Here is a 19,001-nt window from a genome sequence, read left to right on the forward strand (position 1 = left end):
CCACTGGTAAGAAAGTTCCTGAATCTGAAATTACAGATAAACTATTCCAATAGAGTCAAGGGGAAAATGAACAGACATACTCTTACAAAAAAAAGAAAAAAAAGACCCAAACCAACAAAAAGTAAACATGTCTGAACAATTGCAAGGATAAGATGTATAGATCAGCTGAATAATGATGGGAATATTTTTAAACTGGAGAGATAGGTGTGTGTTTACTCAACCTAGCTGTGCTGACTCTTTCAGCAAACAGCATACAGCTAAGGAGAAGGCTGAACATTTTAATGTACTTACTACTGCACAATAATTGAGGAGAAATACATTTGCTGCAATTGCAGTTCATGCTGGGCAACTTATCCCACAACCTCATTTTAGAACTACTTGTATTTTTACTTTATTGGGTTGGTAAAGTCAGCCTGCCTGGAGCAAGCAGAATATGCCAGCTCTTCTTTATTAAAATGTTCTGTTTTTCTTCACTAATCCATCAGTAAAAGGCAACAAGCAAACTTACTCTGAATACAGCTTAAAGAGAACTTGGATGCACATGTCCATTTATGGGAAGTTTTGAAGGTGACAGGGAAGAAGATAAAGCACACTTTAAAGTTCCATGCCCTCATCCTGCGAGAGACTGGAGCCTGTCAGAGTTCAGATGGGTTAAAGCCATACCAAGAGGAGCCAGCACATAAATACAAGAGGCATAACTACCCCTCACCCTTAGCAATAAAAAAGGATCACTTCCTGGGGTAGTATAGACTTTTTTAGTGATGCTACGAGGTAGATTTCATTAATGACAGGCTTGCTTATAGTGCATTTGCCAAGGGAGACCAGAGTTCACAGGAACGCAGGAACTGGCCAGGGAGATGTGGTCTTGGGTCCTCTTCCTGGCTCTGCTGTGTCCCTCATGAGTATCCTTGGACAAGTCATGTATGCTCTGAGAGGTTTAATTTCACTGTCCTTGCAGAGGACTGGTGATTGACTACCTTATGAGAAGTTCTACAAAGTGGGGTTTATATCAGCTCTCTATAACTAGTCCAAGTATGGGAAACACAGGCAAAGTAGAAGTCCAAAGATGAGGAATATAAAATATCAGAGGTCTTCGAAAGTATGGCCTGGGAAAAAAGCTGAAACACTTGGATTGATTAATTTCTACAGAAGGGAAATGAGATGAGACATGACAACAATCTTCAAATATGTATCAGGCAGAAACAGTTCTCCGCATGTGTATTGGGCAGAAAAAATTCTCCCCGTCCTTTGCCCATAGAGTAAGAGAAAGGTATAAACTCCTGTGAGAGAAATATAGGTTAGACATTATGAATTATTTTCAAGAAGTAAAAAAGGAATAAGCTTCCTAGGCAAGGTCAATATCTTAAACAATTTATAAGCAACAGCAGAGAAAATTCTGTCCCATATCATGCAAGTATAGCTGATCGTGCTTCAGGACAAGCACACCTCATGGTGCTACCCTGTTTTCAATGACCCCATATCTCTGATCCCCCTGACAAAACTTTGGGAAATGTCTTTTATATATTCATTATAATTTCTTAGTTGTAAAAGTATCTGTTATCAAATACAGTATTTTCTGGCTGCTTTCTGACTGTATAGACTTTTACTTGGGCACCAGAATATAATACATATTAGGGCCACATTTCTAATTCTATTTTTTGTGGTCCATATGAAAGTTCCTTTAATGTCTGTCTTTCCTCTTCACTGTTCCTTGATTAGCTCTTTCTAATTTCCATGCAGTTCACAGGACGCAGTTCTCTCTTTTCCCTACCCAGTGCTAACAGTGAGGCAGCTCAGCTTCTGGCTCTGTAAAAGAATCACCCATGGGATTAACTGAGCTCCAAGAAACTGCTTCATAAATTTGAATACTTTGATATGATAAATGCCAAAGCCAACTTTACAGAGATGAAGGACTGTAAGTACTTCACTGCTGAGGCACTTCCGTGCAAGTTCTCCCTCAGCTCAGGAAGTATGGAGGGGACAAAGCTGCATCACATGGAGGCACAAATGTTCCTAAAACTTTCCCCAAGGAAGCAGAGCTTTCTTCCACTGGAAATAAGAACAAGTGGTTAAATGTTGAAGTGTTTTGACACCACAGTCCTGAAGCATTACTGTGCTCCCCCCATCATGGTCTAGGGAAACTATCTCTTCCAGCACATTGTTCCCAGCGCTGGTGGTCATTTTCCCTATTGTACTTCCAGGAAGCTCATCTTTGGGTCTCTCAGACCAACTATCCTGGCACAGAGCAGGCCCAGTGGGCTGGAAGCACCTGTGCTTCAAATACCCCACATAAGCCTTCCAGTATGCACGTGTGAAATGTGTCACATTCACACATTTCTCAGTTCTCCTGTCCACAAGGCAGTGATAGCAACACTTGCATGACTCCCAACTGAGCTTGCTTTCTTCCAAAAGAAAACCAACTGATTCACACAATATTCACCAATACCTTTCAATAAAAACTTATTTAGAAGTATTAATATATCAATCTGTACTCACAGCCAATAGTTCACTGAACAGGATTTCCCACTGATGATTAAGGTTTCTACGTCTAGCTATGTTATGTGACACAGGAAAGATGAAATCTCTCACCACACTCCATCACCTCAGCAAACCATAAGGTACAGGGCAATTTCTACAGAATCATCAGAGCTGGCACTAATGACACCTTGCCAAGAAACTTTCCACATTTCAGACAACTGGAGTTCTTTAGGCAGCTGTAAATACATTACCCTTCAAGTGGCTACTATTCTATGGGGAAAGCGGAACAAAAGTGAGATACTGGCAAATGTAGGTTGTTTATTATCTGCTATTGCTGGAACTCCCACTTGCAATCATAGTGGAAACACCTTGTTCCCAAGCCCCCTGAATGATACGGATTCCCAGCTGGTGCTGCAGCACAGACTGCTAAAGACCTCTCCTTCTAAGGTATATGGCACTGAGCAGTCCCCATGAAGCCAATTAAGGAAATTATTCATGCTAATATGAGTACAAGTGATCCTTAAATCCTTAATTACTCCCTATACGTTTACTGTTTAACTCCTATGCACCACTCTGAGATCTTGCAGAGTTTGCCGTGACACCCTGTCCTAACAACCACCATGCCTGATGATTAGCTTAGGACTCCTGATGCGGCGTGAGTGCCAGTGCCATCCCCAGCTAAGCCATCTTTCAGCACCTGCAGGTTGCTCTGAAACTTTGGATACCCTTTTATCCATTTCCTTTAAATTAGTACCAGAAAACCTGCTTAATCACCAGCGCAATACTGCAGAGATAGAATGAAAGTGTAAAACCTAAAGCCCTCCAGCCCTTAGCAGATGAACAGCAATTTATATAAGGTGATTTGTTGCTGTATCTTTGCTAAAATCTTGCCAGACTTGAATAGTTTGAAAACTGCTAAGCAGAATTTATATTGTTAAGCAATAAAAGTCCAGTGTCAACTGTGGCTTATTTATCTCCAGGTCTGCGAGCTAATGATAAAGAGAAGTTAAATTAAAAAAAAAATATCCTAAGTCTAACCAGAAAGCTGTAAATAACAAATCATTTAAAATGCAGGAATATTCATTGCATAACATGGAACATAAAACACACTAAGTGCTGTACCAGCCTAGCTTTCAGGGGGTTATTTTACTGCATTATGTATCCGCATCTCAGCTCTCACTCTCGAGGCATATTTGTATTAATATCATCAGGTCCCATACCAAGCCAAAGACAGGGATAGAGAAAGTTGAAAGCATTCATTTCAGAGCTGTGCTCCTGCTTGCAGTGGAGCCCCCCAGTTTCCAAGGACCGCAGCTGCACAAGATGAAAGGTCAGAAGGTACCAGAAGTCAGTGAACATGGCTTCTCGCCCCCCATTCCACCCCCAATCACAGGCAGAGGAAGGGCATTAGTAGCATCAGCAGCTTGTTAGTCACGGACAGAATTTATTCACACTCAGAGACCATGGGGTTAATTTGATTGAGCAAGTTATCTGCAGCAATGAGTTCATTCAGCCCTAGCTGCCAATGTGAGATGCCAGCACACCTAGCCTGGCTCCAAGGTGAACCAGGGCATTATTTCAAGCAGTGGGAGGACCTTCTGATGGAGATGGAATCTGCAAAAAGTTCAGAAAGCCAAGTCTGGAGAAAGCTCTGACTTCAAAATCCACACAGTGGAAAGCATTTAAAAGCTTCAAGGAGCTTCCTTTGCCACAAAACCTCCCTCTGATATACCTGTACAATGAGGTAAACTTTCATGCAAGCATGCAGTTGTTTTCCAGAAGCATTATCAAAGCTGATTACATATGCATTTCAGTAGTTAATTACAAACTGTAAATGAGCAGGATGGAGCTTTGTAGTGGAAGCACATGGTATCACAGTTCTTATTTAGTGTCCTTCTTCCAAACCACATGCATCACCAGGAGCGTACATGGTGCTGTACGAGTGGTGAATAGCACCAATAAGACAAGGAGTCCCTTGTCTAAAGGCATAAGACAAAACAGATGTCAGCAAAACAGAAATAGTTTCAGGCATTTTGGAATGAAACACTGATTGAATGACCATGTTTTTAAAACTGTTTTTAAGATAGGGAACATGGTGCATTTTAACAGAGTGATTACTCCAAATATATTGTCATATAGGAAGGGAAGAAGACATAATGGATGACTGCAGAGATCAGAGGAGCACTGTTGATGATCACAGAGAAAAAGTGGATGGAGAGGCTCTCTGCAGACAAGTATCAGAATATGAGAAGCATTAAGAAGTGAAACTAGTGCCTAAATGGTTCTTCTGATATAAAAATATTTCTCACATGAAAACAATAATAGTAGTTAGGAAGCCAACTATTGTGTATTGCCCAAATCAGAAGCATGTAAATACAAACAAGAGGTGTTTACCCTCTATTACCACATGGCTTCTGTCCTATCAAGCTGCCAGAGACAATTGTCCTTCCACGGGCCAAGGACCTGCCGTGTTTTGTCCTCACCCGTACCAGGGCTGGGCATAATCTTGCTGCTTTGCTTCACTCTGCCCAGATAGCAGCGGAGTGCCCCCAGCTACGGGCAGAAACCAGCTTACAATAGCTTGTGAGATACCACTTGGGGAAAGGTTTGCCATCTATTCAAACCAATTAAAAGGAAAAGAAAACCAAAACGACATGGTTACCAAGCTGTGGGCTCCATGAAAAAACCAGTCTGCTTTAAAATGTACCAATCTTTGATGTTTTAGACTACTTTTACTGTTTGTTTTTTTTTTTAACACAGTAGCTGGCATACCCTGGAGTGTGGAATACCGAATTAATCCTAGCTGCAAATTGTTCAGCCCAACAGTCCATAGTTTGATCTTCCAGCCACTACTGATGGCAAGCTGGTATCATTCAGCAAGCTGCTCTGGGGCTTAGTTCAATTAATCTGGATTTTTTTATCTGCGGATACTTTTGATTAGCACAACAGATGCATGGCAGTTCAGGAGTGTGCGCATTCCCCAAAGCCATCACAACTGAGCTCCAGTGCAGGATTACTGGTAAGCGATGCACACCTCAGTACATCTTTTAGAGCAGCTATCACTTTGTTGAAGAAGTGGGATTGACTTGTGCACAGAAGAGAGAGTTTCGTCACATCAGCTTCTTTCTTCTGCATTTTCATGCATCTTACTTTCAGGTTTCAGCTTTTTTAAACTACATCTTCTCCATTTTTATAACATACTATTAATGTGTTTGGAAGGCATACAGAGACCATGACGCTACCTCTTATTCCTCTTGCTTTCCCACACAGCTTGACAGTGTACAGGCCTGTTCTGTATCTAAATTTACGAGCTGTGACAAGTGATAAATATCCTAATTCTAAAAAGCTATTGTGTACCTCTGAGACAATTAAAATTCCTTAGATACCTAGATGCAGTACATAATACATTTAGTCAACATTAGAACATGTCAGAGAAGGAAAGTTTTATCCCAGGACACATCCAAGCATCTAAAAATAGGCCTTCAGCTTAAATAAAAGTATTGTAATAATGTTCATTGGGAAATCCCCTTTCTTCAGATTACAAAAATAATATTAATTCCTAGCTCATGTCACGCTGGGCAGCAAGAACTGAGCAGAAGGGTTTATAAAAAGTGCTAAATGAATTATAGATCCTTTTTGGTTTAGGAGAAAAGCATTGGTGAACAGTGATGCATTTTTAGTTCTTTCATCTAGCCCAAGAGAGTCATGCCACACACTTCAGGCCATAAACCGAGTTCTGGCCTGCCCTAATCCATACAGCCTTGTAGCAGGAGAAGATAATACAAGGCTTTCCCAAGTCTGATCGTATGATGTTTTGATCAAGACACACCATTTTATTCAAAACATATAATTCCTCACTCAATTGTATTTAGTTTTGTATGGAAGATATATATACCTTTCCAGGAATGGCTGGCAAGAAGGCAGAATAACTGCAATGTGTGATAGAAAGGAAGTTAACAACTGAAGAAATACAAACACTAAGCTATCGCGGCACCTGAAATGAACACTATTTTTCAGATGAAAGCAGTGGTACAACTCATACAACTCATTCCTTTTTTTACTATATTCCTTTTCTACTTTTAGGGGTGAAGTAGAAGGGTGTCTCCCAATTCTTTGTCAATTAAAAGCTGTTTTCTTTCTTTCCTTGTGGTAGTTTAATTAAGGAACATCATGGAATTTTTCTTCTTTGAGAAGGTTGCTTTAAAGAAGAAAACTGAAAGAGAAGACTGATATCATATTCAGCTACAGAAAGGTTCATGACATGCAAGAACTAGCTGATCTAGGTTAGCATTATGTTACCAAGGCCCACTGTGAAGAGTTAGTGTTGCTGATGGTTGTTGCTGGCATCAGTCCATCAGCTGGCCAGCGTAGGCACCCTCTCCATTGTATTCTGGTTAGCAGTATCTACCCATTGCATTCTGGTTAGCAATGTCTACCACTTTACACAGAAAGACACACCATGCAACCCTAACAGCCCAATTCAGACAGTGTATACTAAAATAACACAGTAACCCTACGACTGCTTGATGAATCCGCACACAGTGAGAGATGTGCCCCATTCTGAGACAGACCTCATCAATGCAGTCAGATGTAGAGGTTTGTATGGGAATGCTGCCATCTATCCTGGCAAGGTCAAGCTCCCATTTGTGAACCAGAGCACTTTATTTTCTTATCCTAAATGCTCTTATATCTGCATAAGTATTTCTGACTGCGTAGCCTGCTATGGACACAGCGATGGGAACTTATACTGTGTGAAAACATATCAGCAGTTCCTGAAGCAAGAAATGGCAGAAACTGAATATTTACACTATGTAGCCCAGCTTAATTGACTCTTTACCACAAGGAACAGAGAGTCAAGGCATGTTTGCAAATCACAACCTGAACAGCAGCAACTTTCTCCTCCAGCCACACAAACACTGCAGGTGAACCCTTAGAGCTGCCACATGGGAGGCATGCTACCACTTCTTAAGCTCATGGCTAAGGGACTGAATGTTTGCTAGTTGCTGATGGTGCAGTCGCTGAGGTCTAGTGTTCCAACAGCCTATGGTTTGTGATAACTCCCATCTGGGAGGAAATAGTGTGCAATTGTTTCCATTTTATTCAGCTTAGTGTTCTTGGTTGGAGGGTCTCAGTTTGTCATTTTTCTGCCATTGCTGATTTTACTTATTCCAGAGCTCAGATAGCTTTCTTTTAGTATTTAAATTAACTTTGGAAATCCCAAATAGAAAGCCTGCGGTCTCGCACCTGTCACAAGACAAAGAACCACAATATTCTGGGCTGTTTACAGCTTCATGTAATCTTGCCCAGGCCTCTAGAGACTGTCAAGCAACAAGCTGGAAGGAAAGGCTGTTTAAGCTGCAATTTTCAAGTTCTTCGATCACAGCTAACAGACTTGTGCCAACACTGAAAGCCGCAAAAGACGCGGTTTTTTTCTTTTTATTACAGATACTTTCAAGAACACCCAGAAGACTTACATAAATGACCTCAATTTTAACCTGATTGGACTGGATTAGTGTGATGGAAAAAATGTCATGGGTGAGATTCCATCCCAACCTCTACATGGGAGAAGTTTTCCCACTATAAATAGTGTCATGCCCTACAGGCTGTAACACTTCTCTCACTATGAAATTAGAATTCACAACTCTTCTGCAGGATTCATAATAGGATCAAAGATTAACAACTTCTTTGAAGTTTGTCTTCCTTTGCTCCACTGTTAATACATACCTGCACTAATCCACCATGGTTCTCCTAAACTAATCAGTCACTCTCCCTCCCCAAAAGGGACAAGTATACAGGCTTTTTTCAAATCCCTATTTATTTGTGTTCATTATCCACACTTCATTTTGCAAGCGCATAACATTTTGTTAATTGATTTTTCATGTACTGTAAATAGGCCAGCTCTGTTTTCTGAAACCTTTCTGTCTAAATGCGATTTGCTGGTAATATTTACAGTACTTATAGCTTTGGCCTTGTTTATTGCTGGTAAGGCCACAGTGGATTGAACTGTGTGCATGACAGATTCATAATATTTCACCTTTAACAACAGCTATTAATAATATGATTGCAATGAGATCATCTCACTCTCACTTTTTTAATTTGGTTGTTCTTGAAAAAGATCAAAGAAACACAACCTCAAGGTTATTTGCCTCTTGCTTAGGAAAACAAGCCAACAGCCTCACCGACCTTAAGCAGAAGTTACACAAGGGAAAACATAATTTCAAAAATACTCTCAAAATTTACACAATTCAAAACTGTGCCATTGGTATTTCTTTGTCTCTCTGTGACTCAGATTTGGCTCATAACTACCATAGTAAACTTCTGATAAGTTGAAATTAATGCTTATTTTTGGAAAAAGGCCTGTGATCACAGAGTTTGTGATGATTTTTGTCACTGACAGTAACTGGCTCAATTGCACACCTGCTTTTTCAAGCCGGAGTCCCTCACTGTGCTGACCAGCTCCAACCTCACAGACAATACAAAATGCAGAATTGAGCCAGAAGCAGTATGCAGTGCTTTTAGGAGATAGACCTTTATGGATTTGAATACATCGTGATTTCCACAAGCCTGAATTTCAGAAAGCACAAAAACTGCTGATGAATTCAACGAAATACCCCAGTGATGAACCCCATAGCTGGACATCCAGAATTAACACTTTCTAAATATTGATTTGCAAACTGTAATGAAATGATAAGAGGGACGTGCTGAAGAGGAGATTTTCTCAAAAGTCCTGCTGGTTGTACTTAATTAGTGGAGACAACGAAGGTCGAAACTGCGGTTTCTTTAGAAGGCAAATTAGTCCAGAAGGGAGAAAATGGGATGAAGAAAAAAAAAAAAAACGAAAAAGAAAAAGAAGAAAGAGAGAGAGAAATGGAGGAGTTCTCACTTCTTCAAAGCTTTATTTCTTAATTTTTCTTTGGGCTAAATTAAGAGATTAATCCATTCTGATGAATGCCCATAGGGTTCACTTTTAAAAGAGTCCTTCCCCCTTCATCAGGTAGAATAGGCAGATTAGAGTATGAAAAGCAGCCAATTTATAGTGAATTTTCTGTTCTTCAGATGATAGGTTTTAATTCAGATGTGACAGATGATAGGTTCCAGCTGCTGCTTGCCTTTTTATTTTCAATAGGAAATTTTAAGTGCTACTGTTCTGAGTGTTGCGTGTCCCTAGAAAGACACATGCTGTGCTCTGGACTGACCATGGCTTTATCCCAGACTTTAGAAGTTTTACTCCAACAGCAGCAATCTTCTAACTCTGCCTACAGAGGGGACCAGCCTTCTGTTCTCCTCACATCCGTATCCACTAGACTAGGTTGCTCCAAGCCCCATCCAACTTAGCCTTGAACACTTCCAGGGATGGGGCATCCACAGCTTCTCTGGGCAACCTGCACCAGCACCTCACCACCCTCGCAGTGAAGAATTTCTTCATAATATCTAACCTAAATCTCCATTTCATCAGTTTAAAGCCATTCCCTTTGTCCTATCACTACACGCCTTTGCGAAAAATCCCTTTCCAGCTTTCTTGTAGGCCCCCTTTAGATACTGGAAGGCTGCTCTAAGGTCTCCCCAGAGCCTTCTCCAGGCTGAACAATCCTAACTCCCAGCCTGTCTCCATAGGAGAAATGCTCCAGCACCCTGAACATTTTTGTGGCCCTCCTCCAGACTCACTCAAGCAGGTCCATGTCCCTTTTGCACTGGGGGCCCTAGAACTGAACACAGGGGCTGATAATATAGCCCAATATAGGGATACCTAAGCAGGCTGCCGCAGTACCTACATTATGAGACTAGCCACTGAACCAACATCTGCCCAGAGAGTCAAAGGAGAGACATAGTTTAGGTGCCTGTGATGAGATTAATATAATCTCGGGGTGATGCGCTACCTTCTCCAGTGAAACTGGTGTCTGGCAGCCTGGTGTGTGAGTTGTTTGAACTGCTTTTTATCCTCTGCAGATTAAGCAGTAAGAGTCACAATGACTAAATTAGGCACTCGTAATCAGTCAAATAATCCTTTGTGGAAATAGTCCAGGAAAGAGGATTTGTTACTATCTGTTTCTTCCTTATTGCATCATTACGCAGTACCTGTGCAAACATTTGTACTCTCCCACCCCATTTTTGCTGATGGGAAAATGAGGTGGATAATTTAAATCACTTTTTAAAAGCCAGACAGAAATAAGTGCCAAAAACTGGAAGTGGGGCTGCCAGGTCTGTGCCAGGACAATTTTAGCACAGACACAGCATCTCCCAGACTGGCCTTCTTACACCTAAACTCACAAATTTTATATGGCAGTTTACAACAATAACAAATATGATGATTAAGTACTCTGTTGAAGTTAAGCTGGCACAAAAGCTTGGCAAAACTCTTTCAACTGTTCTTTGCTCAGAAAAAGCAGGCTTTGCAGAATTGAGAGTTTCATGAGTGTTTTCAGTTTCGACAAACTTCAGCCTAATAAATTTACAACCCCTCCAAATGTTTCAGTTTGGCGTTTTCATATAAAAGTAGTTCTGCATTTGCAAACCTGCTTAATCTTCTTACCTCTACTTGCTCATTGCAGGGAGTTATACAGACCCTCCCACTGTGGTACTGCTTCCCTCTTCTGTGTGCTCTGGTTGGCAGAAGAAGTTGTAACAGTGTAGACCATAAAAACATTATCTAAGCTATTAAAATACTATCACATTTAAAATACTACCACAAACATCGTATCTAAACTTAATGAAAGTAATGGACAACTTCTGCTTCAGCCCTGTTGTTTCAATCTCAGCAAACAGAGAGACACCACTGTGCCCACAGCTCCAAGTCATTCTTTGAATGGTGCTTTTTTCCCAGCTGTAACAACTAGACTATGAAAAGAAAATGGCAAGATTCTGGAAAGCAGCTAAACTCTCTTTTCAACCCTTGCTTTTCCTGGCAGACAGCTTTGCCCCACAAAGCTGAAAATCCTAACTCAATAATTCTATTTTAGTCCTATTCAGAGTGAAGTGATGGCATAAAGTGATTCTTCCATCAAGATACTAATATCAGAACAAGACCAGAAGGGGAAAAAATTGGATATGCCATGTAGAAAAATGAACAGAAAATCAGTCATAGAAATAGGACTGGAATGTATTTTCATATAGGAAAATCTTTGTATTTAAGAACTATTGGTATTTCTGTCCACCATGTGGCAGTTTTGAATGTTCTACCTATTTTGAAGGCAATTAGCCATCTATTTAAGGTTTCTGGGCTCACTTTAGTTTTCCTATTTCTTCACCCACCTGAATCTGAAACTTTGGCATCTTTGTTTATTGGAGTGGAAATTCAGCATTTAGCAAAGCCAGGCAATGCAAGGTCAATAAACAGGATGAAATAGATACATTGAAGAAGGAATTGTGGAAGTTTGCATAAAACATGCAATTTCATATTTTTATAATTTTAAACAAAACAATAGTTGTCATGAGATATACTAAAAAAAGTTTTGTAATATTCATTGTCATTTTCTTGCTTAGTCTGAAAAGTAATTTCTTCACCACTCAGAGCTGTAGGAAGATACTGAATAGCATTGTCTTTTAGTCTTGCCAGAGAAGAATTGCCTCTAACACTATGCTATTATTCTATTTTAAGAATCTTAAGCAACAGGGATTTCATCACTTGAGATGGAACATTATTTAACAGACTAGTAGACCTTATGACTACAAAGTATTTCCTGATATTTTATCTACATTCTTCCATTCCCTAAACTCATAGCAGTTATTACACCTCAACTCATCCTATACAATCCATCCTTCTTCCAATCCTCCACACATCAAACTGTTTCATGGTGTTTAATAAATTATTTCCCATGTGATACTTGCAGCATATTAAACTCTTATTCTGAAGTACACAGAACTCCATGAGGAGGACATTCAGCTGATCACTGGAAATGCAGGTACAAGCAAGTGAGAGAACTCTAAGGTCCTTAAACTAGCAAACTACTAAACCAGAAACTACAGTATGGACATCATGTTACTGCACTGCAGAATCACAAGATAATCTTGAGAACCACATCCCACAAGCGTGGGCCTTTGTTGTATGACATGAACCTCTTAGGCAAATTTTACTGGGGCAAACACAGGAGCAGCTTCAATATAATGTATTTTAAAATCCAAAGGAAAATACGCAGTTGGGTATTTAGTTATAAGTTAGCAATTTAGGAGTTTTGCTTGATGTTTGCACAACTGTTTCACTCCACTCCTGATTGCACTGGTTTCAACCTTAACATGATTTTGCTAGTTGTTTGCTTTTTCTCATATTTAGCAGAGAATCCAAGTATCTGCATTTTTCGGTTCTAGTCAATTTAGAGTGTGAACAAATTCAGCAAGTTTTTTGACATACAAACCTCCTTCTGTCTAAATAAAGAAAAATGGTTTAGAATATTATTAATTTTAAACCTCAAAGCAGTAGGCCAGAGAGGGGGGCACGTAATCTTGAACGAAATTGTTACTGGAAAAAAACTATCTGTGACATGGAATAAATCTGGGGAGGGCTGATAACAGGACCTAGACCTGAGCCTCAGCCTGGGGTTGCCCAGGTGTCAGGCCATGTGTCTTTGCTCCAGCAGGAGGCCTCACGTGGGCCTTGGTGCACTGTGGTATAGAGCTGCTCTGATGTGGGAAACTGTGAGTGAGAGGTGTGAAAGTGTCAGGGAGAGTTGCACACTCCCCACTGAATGGAGATGAACATTAGCAGCAACAAAGGATGGACCCCGTCTGCTGGGACACTGAGCTCTCACTGCTTCCACTTCTCGGACTTGTTTCATTCAACCACAACTGCCCTTGTTCTCCCTATGGAAAAAAGAGCTCACCCTGAACCATTTTAACCACTTTATTTTGAGCACGGCAGGACAGGCAGTGGTGAGCTGTGGTGAGCTCTCCTGACCCTTCTTTCAACAAGGTGAGAAGCTGCCACCGTCATGAAAGAGCTTCACAGACCTTTGCTCCCCTGTGTGCAAACCACAGGTTACACATGAGCATCAAAAAGTGGATTTTAAATGGCCAAAACAGACTGGTGACCTGGCTTGTGGGTCAGTTCTCTGGCACAGAAGCTGGTGAGATGCTGAGCAGTTTGGTTGCCAGCCTCATCAGGCAGGACCCCATAGGAGCAGACCCCCTTACGACTGATCCTGATTAGCAGCTGGTGGAACGGCTGCCCCAGATGGTGTGTTATCAATGAACAACAGCCTGGCTTATACCCACACTCAAGGGACAGGATTCCAGGAAAGACCAGAGGACAAGCAGGCAAGTGCTGCACAGCCTGCCCTGTCCCTACCGTGGGAAAAGAGTATAGTCCCACCGCTGAAAATCTATTTAATTGAGTCAATCAGAATATGTAAAGCTATTGCCAGAAAGACAACTGAGGAGCATAGCACAGGCTCCATGCACATCCAAGCTTACTGCTTTCAGAGAGGTCACAGGAAGGGGAGAAATCTGATGAAGAAAAAAGCTGCCACGTCACAGCTCCATTAACAAATTTCTCCACAACACGAACAACATGTCTCCTTACTCTAAACAAGTGCAGTTGTACTCCCTAGACAGTATTCAATCAGTATTAGTGTGCCAAAATGAGACAGCAGTCGGGATTTTTGAAAAGAAATGTAACCATCAGGAGTTTGGGAAGAGCTAGCACAACACCACATCTGGCAGGGGAGAGAAAAACAGTAACAGGATCTCACTAGGACCCCATCAAGAATCACTGTTTTCTTTAAAACACTCTATCTCTAAAATAAATCTGTGTTTTTCCTTCTCACATCCATAGTCACCTGCTTTTTATGGAAGATACAAGATCTTGAGGTGAGCCCCTCTATTTACAATAGTAGCAGCCCCTCTATTTATAACATATGCACATTTCTAAGATGTTTTCAATTAAGTCTGCCTCCCTGACATGCAGAGATGCTGCTTAAATCGGAAATTGTGTTATCATATGTGTTTGAAGATTCCTAAAGCTTTTTTTTTTTTTTTTTTTTTTTCATTTTCTACCCTACTGAGCGACAAAATTAACGGTAAATTTTCACGCTGCCCTCTAGGAAGTCTGATTTAGTCAAAGATACAGTCTCAGGTGGTAACTACAGAATCAGCTATTTATTTAATTTAAATAAAACTACTCTTCCAGCAGAAGTGAAAGATATAATATGTCATGCTAAGATGGCTGAGCCAATGCGTCTCCTCTACATCCACTCTTGGCGTTACTCTGTGCACGTTGAAGTGCACTGCTGATCTGTGTTAAATAAACTGTGGTTGAAAAAAGCAATTTGTGTTTCTTGGGTGTTGGGCAACTAATTTAACACTTGCTGGCACATAGACTAGAAATAGAAAAAGATGATACAGTTTTACACTAATAACATTTCTATGACAGTTAATACAACAATAAGGAAACATCTGCCTTATCAAGAGTGATGAAGAGGAGCTGTGTTGCCTTTAATCCAAAGAAAGCGGGTGATGTTAGGTGTCTTCCTGCGCAATGACTTACCCGAGGGCTGATGCCCTAAACACAGGGTGTGCTCTCACCCACTTGGCAGCACACCTTTGTCTCTCACCCACTTACAGGAGGAAGCATTATCCATTCGTAATGAAAGACAAACAAGAGATTTCTGGGCTGGACATCTGTGTGTGTCACAGGAATCATCTCAGAGAGATGATCCTTGGAAAGTGCTCATTCTGTTGCTTTCCCATGGAATTGGAGGGAAACTGCTTAGATGAGCTATCTAACTTGTCCACAAAAGCAGAAATGATAGGTCCTACAGACTGAGCTTGTGTCTACACGAATTTGTACAAGCAGAACTCTTCCCCTGGGTAATTTTTGTATCTGTCAGAAACATGCACATGCTGGTCACAACATTCTAATCGCAACATTAAAGATGGTTACTATGATCAACAAAGTCAGCTGGAACAAAATGTGTGCACTAAATAGTTCCACATCCATGGATTCTACAACTAAAGAATATGGTTTCAGATTTTATAGGCTTAATATGCAAATATAATATAAAAAACCCCAGAATATATAAATGAAATCAACTTCTTTTAAGACAAATGAAGAGTTAGATGTAACTTTCTGGATCTGAGGTTACTAATGCTTCTCCAAACAGTTTTTTGAATGGATATCAATTGATTCAAATTCCACAGTCTGAGGCAATTTCCTGTTAAAGAATTCTCAATTGTATGAACTTGGATATTTCCACTGTGTTCAAGGATAGTGCTGTACCTACAGATGGAATTTTTTTCAGATTCACCCTTGAAATTGGTAGACAACAACACTTCTTACGAAGAAGTAAGCTGAGGTCTAAGCAGAAATCAGGTAATTCTGTCCCTATCAAAGGTTATAAGTAACCAAACACACAAAAAAATACAAGGATAAAAGGAAAAGTTGTGTGTAAAAAGCACAAAGCAAAATAGGTTGACTATCCTCAAAGTAAACTTTATTAGGAAATAAACAGAAATGAGTGGTCAGTCCAACCTTAAACCAAAATGCAAGTGCATGTTTGGGATGACTGGCAAAGTCCTGGGAAATATTAGTCTGTCATTTCACTTACGCAATCTAAAATGGGACAGAGAAAACCCTTAGATTTTTTAACTATTTTCACTTTATTTTAATTCATTTCAAATGAATACAAACACTGAAAGGTTTAGGGGTCCGCAGCACCTTGGCTTCTCTGTTGTTTCATATCACCTGGTTCCACTGTCTGCACCCCTCCTGGCCTGATCCCACTTGCTCTAATACTGGAAGAGTTTGGGCTGAACTCAGTCTTCACAGAAAAATGGTGATGAAAAGCCCTCAATCCCCATTCCTGTTCTGGGCCCAGGACATGCACACACTTTCCAAGAACTGCACAAACCATCAGGTGTTATTTTGTACTTGATAAAATTAGCAGTCTTGATAGAAAATAGGATTTGAAATTACATTCCAGCCATGGAATTCTTCCAAGTGTGTAGAAGATACAACAGCTACAGTACCAGTTCTGATACTTTTCACATCTCTGACATTATTTGATTAACTTTTCTAAACTGACTTTATTACAGTCAGTTAAGTGGAAGACTATGTTGCTCATTTTAGATTATCTTTGTCCTAAACTGTTCTTCATGGCTGCAGTATACCTACCAAACACAGTTTACTGTAACTATTTCCTTCAGCTTGTAAAAAGGGATATTCTGAATAAAAATAAAATAAAAAAATGCCTCAGATTCACTCTTAATGCGGTTTTCTCTAGAGCAGGGAAACCAGCCCCTTCTACATGCAATGTACATTCAGCACCTATTCATCTATTATTAATAATATTTTTAAAAATCACACTAGGAAGTCAAGATACCAAACCTACACCTCAGTGGCACAGAAAAGATTAGTGAGAGCTGCACAGATTACATTAGTCCTAAATTATACACAAACTCCGGCCTGGGCCATCCTGGAATACATCTATTTAGTATCCCTCCAGAAAGAAGGACTCTTTTTGAACTTACGGTTGGTTGTTCTGCTTTGATCACTCTGAGCACTGTCGTTTGACTGGTTGCTGGAGACAGAGGATACGCTTGAGCTCCTGACAAAACCAAATGTGGCCAGTTTAGCTGCTGGTAACCGTGAATAACCTGGAGGACGAAGTCCAGGCTGGCAGGGCTTGGGGAGATTTGATTTTGCAGCACTTGGACATGAGCCTTTCTTAAGATCAACTGAAAGAAGGAAAAAGAAAGAAATTTTTATTAAATAAACTGAACTGGGATACACTGATCATTACCTGTACCACCCAACTACATAAAGTCAGTAAAAAGACTGAATTCAAGTTTCAACAGCTGCTCAAACTCAAGTGATGTCTTATTCTCACTCCACTAAGGAGTTCTGGGGAACAATTACAAGTCATAATAATTCTTGAAACATGAAATGCAGCAAGGACCCATGAGGAATAACTCAGACTTCCAGCAAAGTAACATAGTTCAAGTCTGCTAAGATTTTTTTTTTCTATGTTATATTCTTTGATGCTGTATCACTTTCTAATTTTACATTTGTTCTATGACAGTTAAAAGAAATTCATACACACCCTACTCATAGCCTCCAATTTTGGAAACTATTGTAGAATGCCTACAATCCACTTCAAGGACACAGGACTTCTTTGTATTCCATCAAAGAAAACACTTCTTTGAAGTTTTTCTTTTACATTTCCCTAAAAGAAAATGCCTTTTTCTTGCACCAAGCCTGGAAACAAGGACATGACTGGCAAAATTGTACTTTTTTAATATACCAGTAGCCATTTCCACTGATGGACTTCTCACTACAAACCACCAGCCTATGTGAATGACATCTAACAAGTCCCAGACAACTGCCAATAGCAGGCTTATAACAGATGAAGTTAGACAACAGTAGTAGTTCAGCTACTATGTCTCTGTGGTAACTGCTAACTAGTCATTTGTCTCCAGTTTGTGTCCTAACTCGCATTCTGCTGCTCTTGGCTAGTTGAAATTTTCTAGGCAAATCCAAACACAAGCCCATAAATGTTCCAAATTGTCTTCATGGATCAAAGGTCCATGAACACAGCAGGATCATCTTCAAGCACCAAAGATTAGAGTTTCCTTCTAATTGGAATGTCTGGATACCAAATGAATCTGAACCTCAGGTGTACATAAAATTTGGGCCGAGATTTTCTGTCTAGGTTTGACAATGTCAGATTCCTCTTCCTTTTGGAATACCAAGCCGCAAAATCATATATTCAAAACAAGCAAACAAAGCTCTCCAAAAGCTGGTGCCAAAGTGTTTAATCAGTCATCAGTTTTGGTGGGTTAGGAAGCAAGGCTGCACTAAAACAATCAACATATTCTACCAGAAAAAGCCACAAAGTCACCCTTTTTCCATTCTTTTTCAGTGAGCACTATTTGTGCATTAGCCTGACATATACTTCAAAGGAAGAAGTGAACATTCATAATACAAAGCGAAACTGGAAATTAACTGCACAGTAAGAATGCAATCTTCATATTACAGTATTTAATTCTTTTGTAAACTATGTAGGTCACAGCCTTATTAATTTTAATGAAGCATTACACTTTGAGGAGACTTTATAGAAAACAAGACTAACTCCTTTAAACAGAAAAATGTTACATTGATTTTGAAAGACAGATGTGTACCTCATCGCAGTAATAATACTAAGTTTTGTTCAACAAAACTAAGGCTTTTTTCTTGAAATAGAAATACATGCAACATCAAACTAAGAAGAATTTTGTTACCCTGTAAAACACATTCCTTTAAAAGACTCTGATCCTGAATCTGCCTTCATTTAGATGATGTGAAGATGAGCTCAGAAATGCCTGTAGGGTCCAAGTGCAGGTGAAGAGCAGTGCAGGCACATTAGCATGGAGAACAGGTAAGCAGTGATGTTTATCGTCAGTCTACTGCTAGGCTTGTGCAGCACTGCTTTGACAGTGGTCTGTTACAGCTATTTATTTCAAGGCTATCTGCAAAGTACCACCAAACCAGACTTATCTCCTCACTGCTGGTGACCTTCACACCACAACTAGATGATCTTATGGCAAGGCACTAAGGA

The 19,001-nt window shown here is 40.1% G+C and overlaps 1 protein-coding gene across 2 annotated transcripts in view; it reads right to left on the reverse strand.

Annotated features, from left to right (window-relative positions):
* Positions 1 to 19,001, reverse strand: part of MTUS2 (microtubule associated scaffold protein 2) — a 300,838-nt gene that overhangs the window by 145,294 nt on the left and 136,543 nt on the right. For both annotated transcript variants that reach the window (XM_065678445.1, XM_065678446.1), the window contains one exon: positions 16,936 to 17,142. In XM_065678445.1, coding sequence (XP_065534517.1) covers positions 16,936 to 17,142 — 207 coding nt within the window. The remainder of the gene's footprint in view (positions 1 to 16,935; positions 17,143 to 19,001) is intronic.

This window comes from Lathamus discolor, chromosome 4, assembly GCF_037157495.1.
Source record: "Lathamus discolor isolate bLatDis1 chromosome 4, bLatDis1.hap1, whole genome shotgun sequence".
In the NCBI taxonomy this organism is placed as follows: Eukaryota; Metazoa; Chordata; class Aves; order Psittaciformes; family Psittacidae; genus Lathamus; species Lathamus discolor.